This window comes from Chenopodium quinoa, unplaced genomic scaffold (assembly GCF_001683475.1).
Source record: "Chenopodium quinoa cultivar QQ74 unplaced genomic scaffold, ASM168347v1, whole genome shotgun sequence".
Taxonomy (NCBI): domain Eukaryota; kingdom Viridiplantae; phylum Streptophyta; class Magnoliopsida; order Caryophyllales; family Amaranthaceae; genus Chenopodium; species Chenopodium quinoa.
In genome coordinates, this window is record NW_018742598.1 from 538,961 (window position 1) to 555,781 (window position 16,821).

General features: G+C 37.3%; 1 protein-coding gene across 1 annotated transcript; it reads right to left on the reverse strand.

The window, feature by feature from the left end:
- Positions 1-584: 584 nt before the first annotated feature.
- On the reverse strand, positions 585-7,057 carry LOC110721175. Its single transcript, XM_021900306.1, has 10 exons — positions 6,876-7,057; positions 5,508-5,739; positions 4,883-4,981; positions 4,571-4,740; positions 3,977-4,110; positions 3,696-3,873; positions 2,565-3,132; positions 1,790-1,902; positions 1,466-1,709; positions 585-1,318 (listed from the first exon to the last, which is right to left on the reverse strand). The coding sequence occupies exons 1-10, from the start codon at positions 6,929-6,931 to the stop codon at positions 1,088-1,090; spliced, it is 2,025 nt and encodes a 674-aa protein (XP_021755998.1). The 5' UTR covers positions 6,932-7,057; the 3' UTR covers positions 585-1,087.
- Positions 7,058-16,821: the final 9,764 nt, after the last annotated feature.

A 16,821-nucleotide genomic window follows, 5' to 3' on the forward strand; every position in this document is an offset into this window, starting at 1 on the left:
AATTCACATGTATTATGTTTTTGCTGGCTAACTGTTCCTTTGCTGATGTTGTATTTTACGGAGTAATGATTTAGAATAATGCAAAACTATTTTTAATGAGTAGAAATTATTGCTCACAAATCATCTTGTCAAAATGACAAACCTCTTAACTTAAATTGGTATCGACTCTTAATTACTAGAGTACATTTTTGCTTAGCTCAGAACATAGGCTACATAAGATAATTTTTGCGATAGGTTGATGTTCCCAAATTAACACTTTTTGGTTGTTGGGGCCAATCCTCAGAGTTTTGCATCTTAAGTAGCTAGTCTATTCTAATCAACTTGCCAACATGATGAAAACTTACTGTTCTATCAACATGTGTTAAGGATCACTTTTTTACATCAATAGAGTTGAGCAAGTCTATTCTAATCAAATTGCAGCTTATGTAAAAAGAGTAACCATCAAAAATCACAGGACGAAAATAAATGAGCAAAGCACGATAGTAGAAATATAGAAACTCAAGGGCAAGCTACACTCTCTTGCATTTTGTTGTTTAGAGCCTTCATTTGTCTAGAAGCTTTCTTATCCTATTTTCCTGGGTGTAACTCTGTAATATTTTAGGCTCCAACGTCCTGGGCGATCAGTTAAAAAATACAAAGCAAACTATGCGCATAGTGATGTATATAACCGTTTTTGTTTTTTGTTTTTGTTTTTTTTTTAATAAAACTAATCAGAATTATTTTGGATCTAGTTTGAGTTAAGCTAAACCAACTAGATCTGCCACTGATATTAATATATTACTTAAAAGGACCATATAATTATGCAGAATCATGAAACTTTATACATTCAGAACTCTCAGGAGTCATTTGCTATGTGTTCTGTGCACCTCTTACCCCTAAAACAAAAATAAACGAAACAAAAGCTTTTAAAGGAAAGTATATACCTTATTCAAAACTAATCCTATCGCCCAAAGAGTGTATTGCTTGGTGCAGCTGATTGCTCCATGCAAAATGCTGTTACCCAAGTGTTTATTAACTACCAAGTGTGTTGTAAAACCCTTTAAGGTCGTATAATTATATAAAACATTGACTGCAGTTCACAACTCAATCATCTGTTCTCTGGCAGTTCGTCCACAGTTTCCACAGGAATAACAGGAATGGAGTCCCACCATTCCTTCAATCGCCGATTTCCTGCTGAGTCGTTTTTCATGAGATTCTTGTAAACTTTTGAGTTTGTTGCAAATAGATACAAGGTGGAAGCCATAATCATATACTTGAAGGGGATAAGAGCTACTATCACTGCTATTCCAACCATCATCATCATCACCGTGTTTGCTTGCTGCAAAAAAGAACCGCAATCAGTGTCTAATTAAGTAAAATGTCCTGTTCTCCAGCATGAGTCTACATGTTACTGCCATTATTATGTTAATATTTTATTTTCTTGTAACTTGTGTAAAAGAGAGGCAAGAACAAGTGAATCAAGTACCTTGGGAGCTCTAGAAACCAATATAGAGTAGATCTTAAGTATTGCAATGTTGACCTGCTGCACCAAGTCATGGGCAGTTCTCAGTCCTTGCTGTGCAGATATAATGCTCTCCATTGTTGTCTGGTCTGAAGCAGTACAAACCACCATCTTATTATACTTGTCTCCAATCCTCCGCTGCCTTGCTCGTAGCATTTCATAGGCTGCCCAAAATAAGATGGTAGCCAATGCCTTTCCAATCCACTCCCTACAATTAAACTGCTGATAAAACAAACCTGCTACACTAAAAAATGCAGTTACAAATTGATCTTTATACCGTAAAATTACCTGTAGGCTATGAAGAGAATAGCAGTGGTCAAATTGATGGTAGCACCCGGCCTCTCCCATGCCAATACTTCTTGAAGCCAAATCCAACTGCTTTTCAGTGGTTTCAAGAGCTCCTACAAATGATACCAATTAAAAACATAAAACTTGTTCACGAAGATTATGATGGTTAAAATCACTCTGCTTTACCCGTGATCCCAATTACAAACTAATAAATAGGATGAAATGACTTCAGTAGGATACACCCTAACTTTAGCATGGACGGCATGGACGGCAGTGTGAGTTTTATGTGATTTTGCTGGTAAAGTCGTACAAACTCGTAAGTCATAAGCATTACAACAATTTATTACCACCTATCAATGGGCATAATATTTTCTCTTTCTTTCTTTTCTCTATAGACAATGAATGCCATTCTGAAACAGAACCAGTCATCTCATCCTGACCAGCATCAATTATGGAACTAAACTAAATCTTCTATAAAATGGTATAGGGCTTGAAGACAACACCTTTAGACACAGTGGTGCAGCTTAGACTAGTCACTATGGAAAGGAACTAGTGTAATCTACATAAGTGCAATGAAGTCGGTAGTAGCGATTTAAAGTAAGAATTCAGGGCACTCTGACAAGTACTCTATTACTAGATAGTGAAATCAGAAAAGGAAGGATATATGGCATTTAGAAAAACAAAATGCCAAGGAATTACAATACTCCGTTTAAACAAGCGAGAAAATTTTCCGTTATAGTCCATTAGTCCTAATATAGTTTGGGTACAAACTTACCAAAAGTACAAGAGCACTATCAACAACCCCTTCTTCTTTAAAGCTTTCAGTGGTAGCTTTTGCCGACTCGATTTCCTTTGCTTGTTCCTTCACCTCTGTAACAGCTTCATCCAATGTTGCAAAACTGTCTTCTTGAGCACTTTTTAAAGTGACTTTTTCAACCACATCTGATTCCTTCGACTCCATTTCAGGGGCAAACTTGTGCGGCATGTTCAGATTCTTCAGGATTGAACTTGCACTGCAGGGTTCTTCAGTTTCAATCAGCTTTAAAGTTTCTGCAAGTTCTTCTATAATATAATCTCCTTTAGGCAGCTCATCAAATAGAGTAAAGATCAAAAATCTTTGTGGTAATGGAGGTGCCATTCTAAGCATTTCTCTTGCAGCATGAAGCCTTGTAAAGCCTAAAACTGTCCTTGCATGCATTTCCCATACTTGGTTTGCTGACAGTAGCGACTCCTTTTTCGATAAGAACTGATGTAAAAGAATAATTTCCTTCGTTAAGACCAACCAATGATCTCGTCTTGTAGAACTGGTTAATTCTGGGAATTCTAGCAGTATACCTTCAGTCCTATAAGAAAATACGCAAATCATCAATTTCGAAAGTTTGGCTATGATGGTAGAATGAACTAATAGAAACTAGTGCTTTTCAGTACACTAGTGCTTTCTGAAAATTCACTATCAAAATTATTCTAATGTCCCCCTATACCAACAAGATGTGGAATCTAATTCATGTTCCTGCATAACAAGGGACTACCACTCTTGATTTGATAGGGATGATACGGCATTTTAAATACTTGTTGTTTGAATTACTCAAAAGGGTATCATAAATCTTAATGTATGCCAGGAAACTTTAGCTGTGTAAAGCCTGTACTGTTTTATTGAAGTTTCTGACTGTAAGCAGAAGACGATTCAGATTAGTTTATTCAGAAAATAGCTCAAGTGGTTAGAGCTCCTTCCCGATTCCAGGGAATCCTGGGATAGATTCTCATCTCCACCCTTAGGGTAATTTGATGCCGTCCAATGTACAAAATTTCATTCATTTTAATTCACGAATCAAACAATAATTTCAGATCCAAAAATGAAACAAAAAGCATAATAAGGTTAATTCTAACTAGCTGCTCAAAGTCTTACAGTTCTGAAGATTCATAAAGCATGGCTTTATCAAAAAGTGGAGCGCCCCATGGACCTGTAGCAGCAGGTTTCACACTCTGCTCGATATTCCTTGAGAGATCCATTTTTATTGAATCTTCATGATTTATAGATCCCATGGCCTCAAAGTAGAGAGCATAGTTGGTGAGTGTCAGTCTACCTAGATAGAACAGCAGCAGAAGTGAAAATTCTCCAGAGTTCAATGTAGAATGATTCTTAGAAACTATATAAAAAAAAAGCTAAATTACAATGGCTTAACCAACCTGGCCAGCTTGTTCCTCTAATATGACGGATTACCCGTTGACTACTAGCAGTCCCCTCAACATGCAATATATATTCATCATCAGCGAGTTTGACTCCCTTTGGTGTTCCTTGCTTTTGCAAATGCCTCATGCACCTGAAATAATTCCAATAAAATCGAAACTAAAAAAATGCCTATATCTGTATCCTTGGTGAAAGTAAGCTAATGCCTTACTATATGAACAAATTCATGAGTTATATCTCAGACAGCCACAGGAAAAAAGAATGATGCATTACAATTCTTTTATTATCTTCTGACCAAAAAAAATAAACTTCATGCCAGGTGAAATCAGAATAATTAAACCTGTGAAAGTCCAAGACTCATGAAACCGTGATAGCTTAAGTGGAAAGTTAGATTGTTTACATATTTAGGGAGATGAGGGAAGATATTATAGGTGGCTACATATAATACGGAGTACATCAATACGGAGTACTAATTTTATAAAGCACTTCTTTAGATTTGGAATAGTTATGATGCCATTTCGTCTATATGGAGGTAATATCCAAAAAATTGCAAAGCAAACTAATACATGTTGTGAATAAAAAAGTCATCTCACTTGGCAATTTCTGTGAGAAATCTATCGTAGGCTGGATAATGGAGAATGTTTGCTGTAGATGCCGTAAGAGTTTCGAAGATGAATCTACCATTGATTACATCTCCAGGCAAAGGGAGCATTGTTGCAAACCACACAAAAGCATCTTCCTTAACACCTTGTCCATGATCAACCTACCAATGCAATGTCATAATTCAAAATTGCTGTCAATGGACTGAAAACAAATGCTAAATATATGAAATATTTCTGGTTCCCACAATTGTTTCTACAGATGATGGAAATGTGACAGAATTGTAATAAATGTGAAGATCTTACGAGCAGTGGCATGATATCAGAATAGAACAATGACACATCTTCGTGTGGTTGAGTCGCTACAAGGGATTTCTTCTCTTCTTTCTCTTTACCTAAAGATTCCTATAAATCAATACAAACGCGGGGAACTAAATATTCACAATGAGAGATGCTTTAAAAATGTATATCAAAATTCTGATGGTTCCCATACAGCCATATCATTACTACTATTGAACCTGTACTCGAATCAACAGGGAATTGAAAGCAACACAATTCCATGAAATAAACTATTCCATTATGGCTGCACTATTATACTCTCGTTGGGACATGTCTTCAGACTATCCTATTGAATGTCATACCGTCGATGTTGTATTGCTGAATTTGGACAGTATAAAGGCACTTAAAGCACAGCAAAACTGAGACTTGAGGATCAAATCTATCTCCGAAAATATCAGATACAAATTGCTTGGCATCTACCTTACCTTACTGGCATACTTGACAAGGGTAAACTTAAGAGGCTGCCAGGCAGGTCTCTTATGTTATTTTTACATGATGTTATCTGGTCTACGTTCTCCACAGACGGTATAGTATATATGCTACAAGTACGAATGGAGAGAGTACATATAAATAAAGATGCATAAAAATGTACCCTGTAAGATTCTTCATCAGCAGAGCTCGGCATCTGCCATGCTAACATCATGTCAAATGTAAAGCGGCTAAAGGAACTATCACTAATATAGTCATCTTCCCCACAAGCTGGCCCCTGTCTTACAGCCTTTGAGCAGCAAAACTCCACTAATTTTCGTGCATATTCGCCCATCTCTGGCTTCCATACTCCCTTGAATTCTTCCAGCAATGCATCCACAGAGGTGTGTAATTTCCTACACAGTAAAAAAGAGAATCATATCTTCAACACTTCCTTAAGTATTTCAAATTGAAACCAAGCTATGAACAAAATTGGATGATTAAAAATTCAAGTAACTTAGATTGAAGAAATGGTTTATCTAAATTTCTATGTTCTTCCTAATACGGAAACTACACTCTTACCACAGTTACCATGTTATATTCGTATAGCGTACCTTCTTGGCTATTTAAGTATTTATACATTAACATGTCAATTCCTCTTCAATTTATAGTACTCCAAACTCTACCATGTTTTAGAGATATTACAACAGACAATAGTAGTCCTAAATTTTAGAATGCACCATAATTTAACTTTCCCAGATAGCAGAAGCAAGTAAAATGTCATGTACTCATATTGAGCTAATCCAGTACACACCGATTGTTTACATCTCGGATTTGACATTTGTTACTTATTCTCTCTAACCGGAGACAATAGTCACATGAGGATGCCGGTTTCTCATGGTCCAAACCCCTCGTTATCAAAAATATGCCACAATTTCATTCAAAACATCATTTAAACCATTTCATACTCCGCCATTTGCTCACTTAGTATGATTACATGGTAAAACCATAAACTTCAATTTACAGTTCTTAATTTGGAGACTATAGAATCTACTATACTTTTATTCACCTTCCACGTGCAAACAATAAAAAAAAAAAAAAAACCCAAATTGAAGAAACTAACAACGATAGAGAATTACGAAAATATCAAAGTTTGTTACATACAAACGGGTGCAAGGTGCACCCAAAGGTAAATTTTTTGCTTATTTTGATGATTAAAGGAGGATTATTGCTCGATTAATCATCAATGAGCACAAAAAAAAAAAAAACCTATTGCACTCGGGTGTATATTAACATTTTCAATAACCTGAACCAAAATGAACAACACCACTTAACGAAATTAATTCAGCTAAACAGCAATAATACAAATAACAAAAACAATCATACACCCGTGCATTAGCGCAAATAAGATTCAGTTCCATATATATAATTATATATCCCGTGCATTAGCGCAAATACAAACTAATATATTCGGATCATAGATAAAGCACACAAGTACGCATCCAACATGTAATGGAAGATGAAATTATAGATAGGGAGAAAGAAAATGTACAATGAACATCGATGGATGACAGAATTAGCAGTGGACGAAAGATGCTTCAAATTCATGATGCACGAATAAATCACAACACAATTTTAATTGTGAATTGATCAAGATGAAAGAGTAGTGTTACAAAATTTAAATACTTAGTTACTAAAAATAGAATATGGTACTTTAGATTTGTAGGATATAAAGTGTATGAAACGAGTGAATGAATGCGGTGAGAGAATGGAGGAATGAAGGCAAGGACGTGGCATGAGAAACGGTATGTGTGGGCTTCTAAACAAAGACACGTGTTTCTCATGCAACTGCGTTCGTTTTGTTATTATCGCTTGTACATTCATGTTTACTACTCCCGCCTAAAACTTTGCCCCGTTATTAATATTTGGGTCAAAATTTTCAAACTTTGATCATTAAAGTAGATTTTTTTTTTTATTTTTTATTTTTTTTTGACAACATCATTAAAGTAGATTAATGAAGTAATAATTTTTTTCCATACTAAATTTGTGATATAATATAAAAAATGGGGCAATTCTATATGTATAAGAAAATTGAAATAATAAGGCCAAAACTATTAAAATTAAATTGAGAAAAAAATTATTACAGAGTATTAATTAGTTGTGTTAAAAATATTTAAAAATAGTATACATTATTATATTATGTTGATGATGCATGTTATTTCCAAAAATAACTACACAATGTACTTTTAAAAAATACGCTAAGTAGAATAACAAAAACCATAAAAAAAATAACATCATATATTGTTTTGGCGGGATATTTTTTAATAAGAGTTTGACATGTGTCAAAAAAAATGTAAGCATTTTTTGTTTTAGTATTGATTAATAGATTATCAATATTCTATAAGAGAATATAGTTTTTTTTTTTTTTTTTTTTTTTTTTTTTTTTTTTTTTTTTTTAAATTTTTATATGGTAAGATACAGACGAGCCTCCCACCACCATATCACAGGGTTGGGGTCTAAATCACTGGGGGTGGAGATAAAAGGGTTATTCCTCAATTGCATTCATCTCAATATATACACTAGATATAAGCCCGTGCGATGCACGGTTCTAGTAATTATTTTATTTAATTTAAAATTGTGTATATTTATGAAGATCATTCATTTAATATACGGATAAAATTCCTAATATCATAAGATAATTTTTTAAATTTTAACACTAAAGTTATCTTTTGTTGTTTTATTTATTTATTTTATATGACGCTTGAATTTAAAATCCCAAACCTTATTCACTAATTTTGCTTATGTGACCATTTAAAATTTTAATTCAAAAAAGAAATTTCAAATCTCATTTTTTTTATTGATCAACATAAGTCTTTTGCCTATGCATTTATTTAATATACTCGTTATGTTTAAACTGTTAGTCTCATTTATAATCGTTTAACTATAAAATATCATGGGAAATTAGTCATATGAGATTTAGTTTTATTCATCTCGATGAGTACTGATATGTCTATTTTATATAGTGTTTTACCCCCGTCCCTTGGTCATAATTAGTAGTGTTTTAGGCCCTTTAGGGCCACTTTTATTACTAATATGTGTTTTCTAGTGTTTTCGTAGTTTTGGTTAAGTTTTGCAGGGAATTGCACCTTTGGAGCATTTTCCCGGGATTTTTATGAAGCGACTACGAGCATTGGAGGAACACGACCACTTTTGGAGCCCAAGGCTGGCTAGAGCCATCGAGCCAGTGATTAAGGGCTCGGTTATTTGGATCACGAGGCAATCGGACCATGTATTCGTGACCCGAGAGGAAATATGGATTGGGCCGAGAAATCTAGCCCAATCGAAGTCCAAGCCTTGAAGATGAAGACCGGGCTCGATCGGGCAAGCATACGCCCGATCGGGCGGTTGCGCGCATGAAGGCTATCAAGAAAGGCGCGCCCGATCGGGTGAGCGTGAGCTCGATCGGGCGCGGCACTTTAGACTGGGCATAGAAAAAAGGCGGGCCCGATCGGGCGCCCCTTCGCCCGATCGGGCGCGTGTTTTTCCTAGTATCTGATTTAGTTTAGTTAATTCTTGTTTTAGGGGAAGTATATATACGTTTTGTACGAATTATTTACTTACCTTCTTTCTCTTAGACTTTCTCTCTCTACTTAGTATTTTTCTCTCTCTTAAATTCTCTCTAACTCTTGTTCTTAATTCCTTCATTAATTCCAGATTTAGTTTGGTACAATTTCTTCCCTTTTTAATTTCAGCTATTTTAATTATTTTCTTGTTTATGTTTTAAATTATTTATTCGATTGGATTAGTTATGATGATTAGTGAGTAGTTTAATTCTAGGGTTTATGGGGATCCATAATTAATATGAAGGGATAGTTTGTTATTATTGATTATTGATATTGCATGATAATTTCCTATTGAATTGTTTTAATTCTTTGCAATTAGATTATGAATCGAGCAGATGTAATTTGATTGTGAATGTTTAGCAATATTGAATTGATGAATCGAGCAGATGTTGATTTAATATTAAAGGCCATTTTTAATAGGAACTTAGGTCTAATAAATTGCGAGAGCCTGTTAGATCTATGTTGGTTAATAAATTGCGAGAGCCTGTTAATCATATTATCTATGCATTGTTAATTATTAATTACTTCGTTCTATCCCGGAATATTAATTATTGGTGAACCTGTGACCCTAGGTTTCCTTATTATTGATTCTTTTCTCCCTAAACTCATTCTTCGTAGTATAGAATACACATTCAAAATATTGGTTACTTAGATAATTTAGATTATATTAATTAATTAGAATTAAAAAGACCTGTTTCCCTGTGGAGTTCGACCCTACTTCCCTATCTACCTTAGTTAGTGATTTAGGTAATTAATTTTGATTCGGGGATACGACTTTACCCTGTCAAAATTTGGCGCCGTTGCCGGGGAGACGGTTTTATTTTTATTTTCTGATTATATTTTTGTAGTCTAGATTATCCCCCTTTTGCCTCAGAGAACATTAGTTCTTTGAGGCAAATCTCATATTTGTCTCTAGTTCTTTGTTTATGCCCAGGTGTTCTAGATCAAGTGATATCCCTTTTACTCCTGAGATCGAGCGTTCTTTTCATAGGCAAAGGAGACTCTATAGACAAATTCTGGCGGGTTCTGAGGAGGACAACGATCGAAGAGATCCTCCCACTGATTCTAGTGATACAAATATTCCTTCAGATTCAGAATCAGAGATGACGGCCCAGAAGAAACTCAGTGATTATTCGCAACCGAATCTCACAGATTTCCCGCACCTTACTCCTACTCCGGCTCTAGATGGAGTTCAATTGAGATCAAGACCCAATTTATCACTATGATAGAGAGGAAGCAGTTCAGCGGAGCTAAGGGTGAAGATCCTAATCTTCACATCGCAGATTTCTGCCAATATTGTAACACCATTAGACAAGTCGGGGTTACGCAGGACCAAATCAGGGAGATTCTTTTTCCCTTTTCTTTATGTGGCAAAGAAAAATTATGGTTTAATGGTTTGAATAGAATTGCACTTGGTATTACTGAATGGGAAACTCTTGCTTTGAATTTCTATAATAAATATTATCCTGCAGAGAGAACAGCGGTGCTAAGAAGTGCTATTCAGAACTTCGCTCAAGAGGTCGACGAAACATTATATGAGGCTTGGGAGAGGTTCAAGGATCTACAGAGAGAGTTCCCCCACCACAATCTAGCACAATGGCAATTGATCCAAGCATTCTATAATGGACTTGGAAATTCTTCTAGATCAGTACTAGATTCGGCAGCTAGTGGGAGGTTTATGAATTTAAATGTGGATGATGCAGGACAGGTTATCGAAGACATGTCAATACACAATTCCCAATATGGGAATCCGAGGGGGTTTGCAAATAAGGGAAAGCATAATGTCGATTCCGTATCCTTTTTGCAAGCTCAATTAACATCTATTTGCCAAAAATTAGATAATCTTACTGCTGCTCCTAACTCTGTAGCTAATGTTTTTGCTGTTGCTAACCATGAAGCTTTTTGTGAAAATTGTGGAATTGTAGGTCATTGGGAGCAAGATTGTAGGAGCTCTATGGAACAAGTTAATGCCTTCCAAACCTATAGGCAAAATAACCCCTATTCCAATTCCTACAATGCCGGTTATAAAAACTATCCTTATCTTTCGTACCGGAGTACCAATGTACAAAACCCTCCCCCTCCACAACAACCACAACAGCAACCCCCACCACAGCAAAAATATTATCATCCTAATGCCGGCAAGAAAAGCCAAGCATCACCCTCATCATCTTCCGACCCTGCCATGACAGAAATTAGAGCGATGCTAGCTAATATGCAAAAGCACATGGAGAGTAGGGATGTGCAAATTGATTCTATTCTAGCCCATAATAAAATCATGGACAATCAAATTGCACAACTTTCATCTACCCTACAATCCCGTCAGCAGGGAGCTTTACCATCACAACCTATTCATCCTACAGATCATGCTAATGCAATCACTTTAAGGAATGGTTCACATTATGATGGACCTCCTACGCCAAAGGAAGATGGACCAGTTCCTGATCTAGATTCCTCTATATTAAATGGTAATCCTGCTAGCCCTACAGGGCTACAAAAAGATACTAACCCTACTAATGTTTCTGTGCAGGGTAAATTGCAGGATAAGGGAGGAGTTGTGCAGAGCCCAGTTATCAAGCTTCCATTCCCTAATAGACAACTGAAGAGTAAGCTTGATAAACAATTCGGTAAGTTTTTAGAGGTTGTGAAAAATCTGCAGGTAACAGTTCCTTTCACTGATTTAATCACTCAAGTACCTGCTTATGCTAAATTCATGAAAGACATTCTGACTAGGAAAATGGCCTTTAATGAAGTAGAAACTGTAGCTTTCACAGAGGAGTGTAGCGCTTATTTGCAAAATAAATCTATTCCTAAATTAAAGGATCCCGGCAGTTTTTCTATCCCTTGTCACATTGGGAATGTTTTTATTGATAAAGCTTTATGTGATCTGGGTGCTAGTGTCAGTGTCACGCCATCATCTATATGTGCTAAATTAAATATGGGGGAATTAAAAATTACTAATATAACTTTGCAAATGGCAGATCGTTCGGTAAAATATCCCTTAGGTATTTTAGAGGACGTTCCTGTCAGAGTTGGTAAATTTTTTATTCCTGTTGATTTTGTTGTTTTAGATATGGCAGAGGACACACAAATACCCATTATATTAGGTAGGCCTTTCCTCCATACTGCAGGAGCTATTATTGATGTGAAAAATGGTAAACTAACCCTTTCTGTAGGTGACGATAACATTACCTTTAATTTAGGGAAGGTTTTGAAAGGGCCTATGTTAGAGGAAAATTGTTGTTATATTGATACAATTGATATAATGGACGATATTTGTGTTGATAGCTTGCCACAGGTCCTTGCGAAGGATCCCTTGGAGGAAGTTCTCTACGGGAATTTATCTAGCGACAATGCAAGCATTTGGGGTAATGAGATACAGGATATTGAAAAGGCTCTTTCCTTAGAAGAGTTAAGCCCCAAGGAGACAATGAAGGTAGTAAATTTAGTTCAGGAATCAAAACCTGCAAAGGTCAAGAAACCTGAGCTAAAACCTCTCCCTTCTCATTTAAAATATGTTTTTCTAGATGAGCAGGAACTACATCCCGTGATCATCAGTACTGCACTCACTGACCTACAATCTTCCCAACTTCTAGGGGTCCTTAAAACCCATAAGAAGGCTATAGGGTACAGTATTGATGATCTCAAGGGTATTAGCCTTGATTTTTGCATGCACAGGATTCATCTAGAGGAAAATTACAAGCATTGCATTCAACCCCAACAAAGATTAAATCCAAACATGCAGGAAGTAGTCAAGAAAGAGGTGATGAAATTGCTCGATGCAGGTATCATCTATCCTATTTCTGACTCCAAGTGGGTAAGTCCTGTGCAGGTTGTACCGAAGAAGGGTGGGATGACTGTGATAACTAATGATAAAAATGAATTAATTCCCACTGGAACTGTAACAGGGTATTTGGACGGGTATTCGGGATTTTTCCAAATTCCGATTCACCCTGAAGATCAGGAAAAGACCACCTTTACATGCCCTTATGGCACTTTTGCATATCGTAGAATGCCCTTTGGTTTATGTAATGCACCTGCTACCTTTCAACGTTGCATGATGAACACTTTTTCTGATTTCATGGAGGTCTTTATGGATCATTTTAGCGTATATGGTTCTTCATTTGATTCATGCTTAATTAATCTCGCTAAAATTTTGAAAAGATGTGAGGAGTGCAACTTAGTACTTAATTGGGAGAAATGTCATTTTATGGTGACAGAGGGAGTAGTCCTTGGTCATTTTATATCTGATAAGGGCATACAAGTAGACAAAGCTAAAATATCAGTGATTGAGCAATTACCTCCCCCAGTCAATGTTAAGGGAGTTAGAAGCTTCTTCGGTCATGCGGGGTTTTATCGCCGCTTTATCAAAGATTTTTCTAAAATTGCTAAACCACTGACACAACTTTTGCTCAAGGATGCCCCATTTATTTTTACTGACGAGTGTCTTGAGGCTTTTCACAGGATTAAGCAGGCTTTAATATCGGCACCCATCATATGTGCTCCCGATTGGAACCTCCCTTTCGAGATCATGTGTGACGCAAGTGACTTTGCACTAGGAGCCGTGCTCGGACAGAGGAAGGATAAGGTTTTGCATGCTATTTACTATGCTAGAAAAAACTTAGATGAAGCTCAAGTCAACTATGCCACCACAGAAAAGGAGTTTCTTGCTGTTATTTATGCTTTAGAAAAATTTAGATCATATCTAGTTGGTTCTAAAGTTATTGTTTTTACTGATCATGCAGCATTGAAATACTTGATAGCCAAAGCGGAATCAAAGCCAAGGCTACTCCGTTGGGTTCTCTTGCTCCAAGATTTCAACATTGAAATAAAAGATAAAAAGGGAGTAGAGAACGTAGTGGCAGACCACTTGTCACGTATCGGGTATGATGAGGGTAAGGGTTCTTTACCTATAGATGATTCTTTCCCTGATGACAACCTGTATGCAGTTGTAGAGCATCACCCTTGGTACGCCGATTTTGCTAATTATTTAGTGGGTGGTACTCTACCTCCTGACTTGTCCTACCAACAGAAAAAGAAATTCCTTTATGATGTTAAACATTATTTTTGGGATGACCCTTTTTTGTTTCGTGAGTGTGCAGATGGATTATTTCGCAGGTGTATTCCCGAATGGGAGGTTCACGGCGTCCTTACCAATTGTCATACTTCACCATATGGTGGACATCATGGCCCCACTAAAACGTTGGCTAAGATTAATGAGTCAGGCTTCTTTTGGCCTACTATGTTTAAAGATGCTAACACTTTTGTGCAGGCTTGTGACTCTTGCCAGAGGACTGGCAACATTTCGCGGAGGCATGAGATGCCCCGAACTGGGATTCTCGAAGTTGAAATATTCGATGTTTGGGGTATCGATTATATGGGGCCATTCCCATCTTCCAATGGGAATTGTTACATACTTGTAGCCGTTGATTATGTGTTCAAGTGGGTAGAAGCCATAGCTTCACCAACAAATGACTCCAAGGTAGTCATTAAGCTCTTCAAGAAGATCATATTTCCCAGGTTTGGTGTTCCACGCGCTATTATTAGTGATGGGGGTACCCACTTCCATGAAAGATAATTGGATAACCTCCTCAAGAAGTATGGCGTATATCACAGAACAGGGCTTATTTACCACCCTCAAACTAGTGTTCAAGTTGAGGTCTCTAATAGGGAAATCAAGGCGATCCTAGAAAAGGTAGTAGCCAAGTCAAGGAAAGATTGGAGCATGAAGCTTGATGACACACTTTGGGCATACCGAACAGCATTTAAGACACCGATCGGTACTTCACCTTATAGATTGGTTTATGGTAAGGCATGTCATCTTCCCGTAGAATTGGAGTACAAAGCTTTTTGGGCGATCAAAGAGCTTAATATGGATTCTAAAGCCGCGGGTAAGAAGAGACTCCTCCAACTTAATGAGTTGGATGAGTTTAGATTGTCGGCATATGATAGTGCGCGGATCTACAAGGAGAAGACCAAGAAGTGGCATGATAAGAGGATCTTACCAAGAGAGTTTGCACCGGGCGATAAGGTTCTTCTCTTTAATTCTAGATTAAAGATTTTCCCAGGAAAGTTGAAGTCTAGATGGTCCGGTCCCTTCACTGTCACAAAGGTGAGCAAATTTGGTTCGGTAGAGTTGGTGAATGACAAAGGTGAAGAATTCAAGGTGAATGGCCAAAGGTTGAAAGTGTATCATGAAGGTGCTACCATTAGAGATGTGGAGGAGACTCTCCTAACTCCACTTCCAACATGAGTTTCAAGGTTATGAGAAGGTCGCGCGGGACCTAGATAAACCAACGCTTTGCGGGAGGCAACTCGTATTTCATGCTTTATAGGCTAGTTTTCCTTTTTCTTAATTTTTCTTTTTTTTCTTTTTATTTTTTTTAAGAGAGGCGAGGAGAGTGAAATTTCACCAGTTTTAAGTGTTGTGTATAGGTATGAATTTGACAGGTATAAAGACTTAGAAAAAATTTGAAGAAGAACCGAAATCGGAGAATAAGGCTCTCTCGGGCGCGCAAGCTACCTAGAATTCAGCAGCAATCTTGCCCGATCGGGCGCGTAAGTGAGCTAAAAATCGGAACTAATTTCGCCTGATCGGGCGCGCAAGCTAAGTTGGATTCAGGGGCTATTTTCGCCCGATCGGGCAATTTTTTTGGAAAATCGAGTAAAAGAAAAAGAAATGTCGGGCAAAGCTCGCCCGATCGGGCGAGAAAAAGGGCGAAAATTCATTCGCGTTCGCGCCCGATCGGGCGAAGCTCGCCCGATCGGGCGCGCAACTTGAGTTCTGGATGTTCGCACTTTCGCCCGATCGGGCGGGCCATCAGGCCAACCCCCCTTTATTTTCTTTTCTCTTTTTTCTTTCCTCATTTCCTCCTTATTTCATCTTCTTCATTCAATTTCGCTCTCTAAAACCTCCATTTTCAAACTTTAAACTTACACTTCACTCCAAGATCTTCTCCAATTCTTCCATCCAAAATCAAATTTTTTTACATATTCCATCTCCCCTCACCTTCCTCTACACTCTATACTAATTTTCCCCAATTTTCTCTCAACTTTTCCCAAACCCTAAGAGAGAAAAACCTCAAATTTTCTACTATTTTCAAAGATAATGGCCTCCAAGCGTTCAAGAAATCAAAGGGGTGAGAGCTCTAGTGCACCACAACCAACAATCAACCCGGGCCTTCAAATTTCGGGATGGGAGGAGGTTGTAATCGCCTCGGAGGAGCAACGGGTTCGGATGATCAACCTCATCGATCGTCAGGTAATTTCTACCCGTTTCATTCATCATCCTACTTTAGCTAGGCTAGGTCTTGATAAATACGTAGAAAAATTATTTAAGGGCATAGGCATGAGTGGTTTGTTTCAAATGTGCCATGATACTTATGATTATTTAACATTGGAATTTATATCAAGTTTTAATGTTATCAAAATGAATGCACTTATCACTCATGTCCAATTTCGATTGTTAAACAACAATGTGAGACTAACTTTGAAAGAATTTGGTAAGTTGTTTGACTTGAAATCAGACAAGCCTATTGAAACCTCTCAAGACCACACCGCCATGGTCTATAAGAGGTTAACAGGGGAGGATTTGGTGAACCTCCAACATGCCAAAGGGACATGGATTCAACATCCCGTCCCCAAACTTTGGCAAAGATTTGTCGGCCTCACCATTTTTGGGAGGCATGAACCGGCAAATGTTCGGAGGGATTAATTGGAATTATTGGCTTCCTATATAATTCCTAATGTTGAAAAATTAAATATACCCCATAGGATAGACAACCATTTCCAAAGGGCGGCCAATGCGGCCGAGGCTAGTAGGTCTAGAGCGCCTATTTACTTTGGGGGGATAGTGACCCATATAGCTAGGAAACACTT

Excerpts from the sequence above, each read along its gene's own strand:
- LOC110721175 (XM_021900306.1), bottom strand. The coding sequence starts at position 6,931 with ATGAATTTGAAGCATCTTTCGTCCACTGCTAATTCTGTCATCCATCGA. Across the intron at positions 4,741-4,882 it reads CTGATATCATGCCACTGCTC|GTTGATCATGGACAAGGTGT; the intron begins GTAAGATCTTCA and ends TTGCATTGGTAG. Across the intron at positions 3,874-3,976 it reads TAGAGGAACAAGCTGGCCAG|GTAGACTGACACTCACCAAC; the intron begins GTTGGTTAAGCC and ends TGTTCTATCTAG.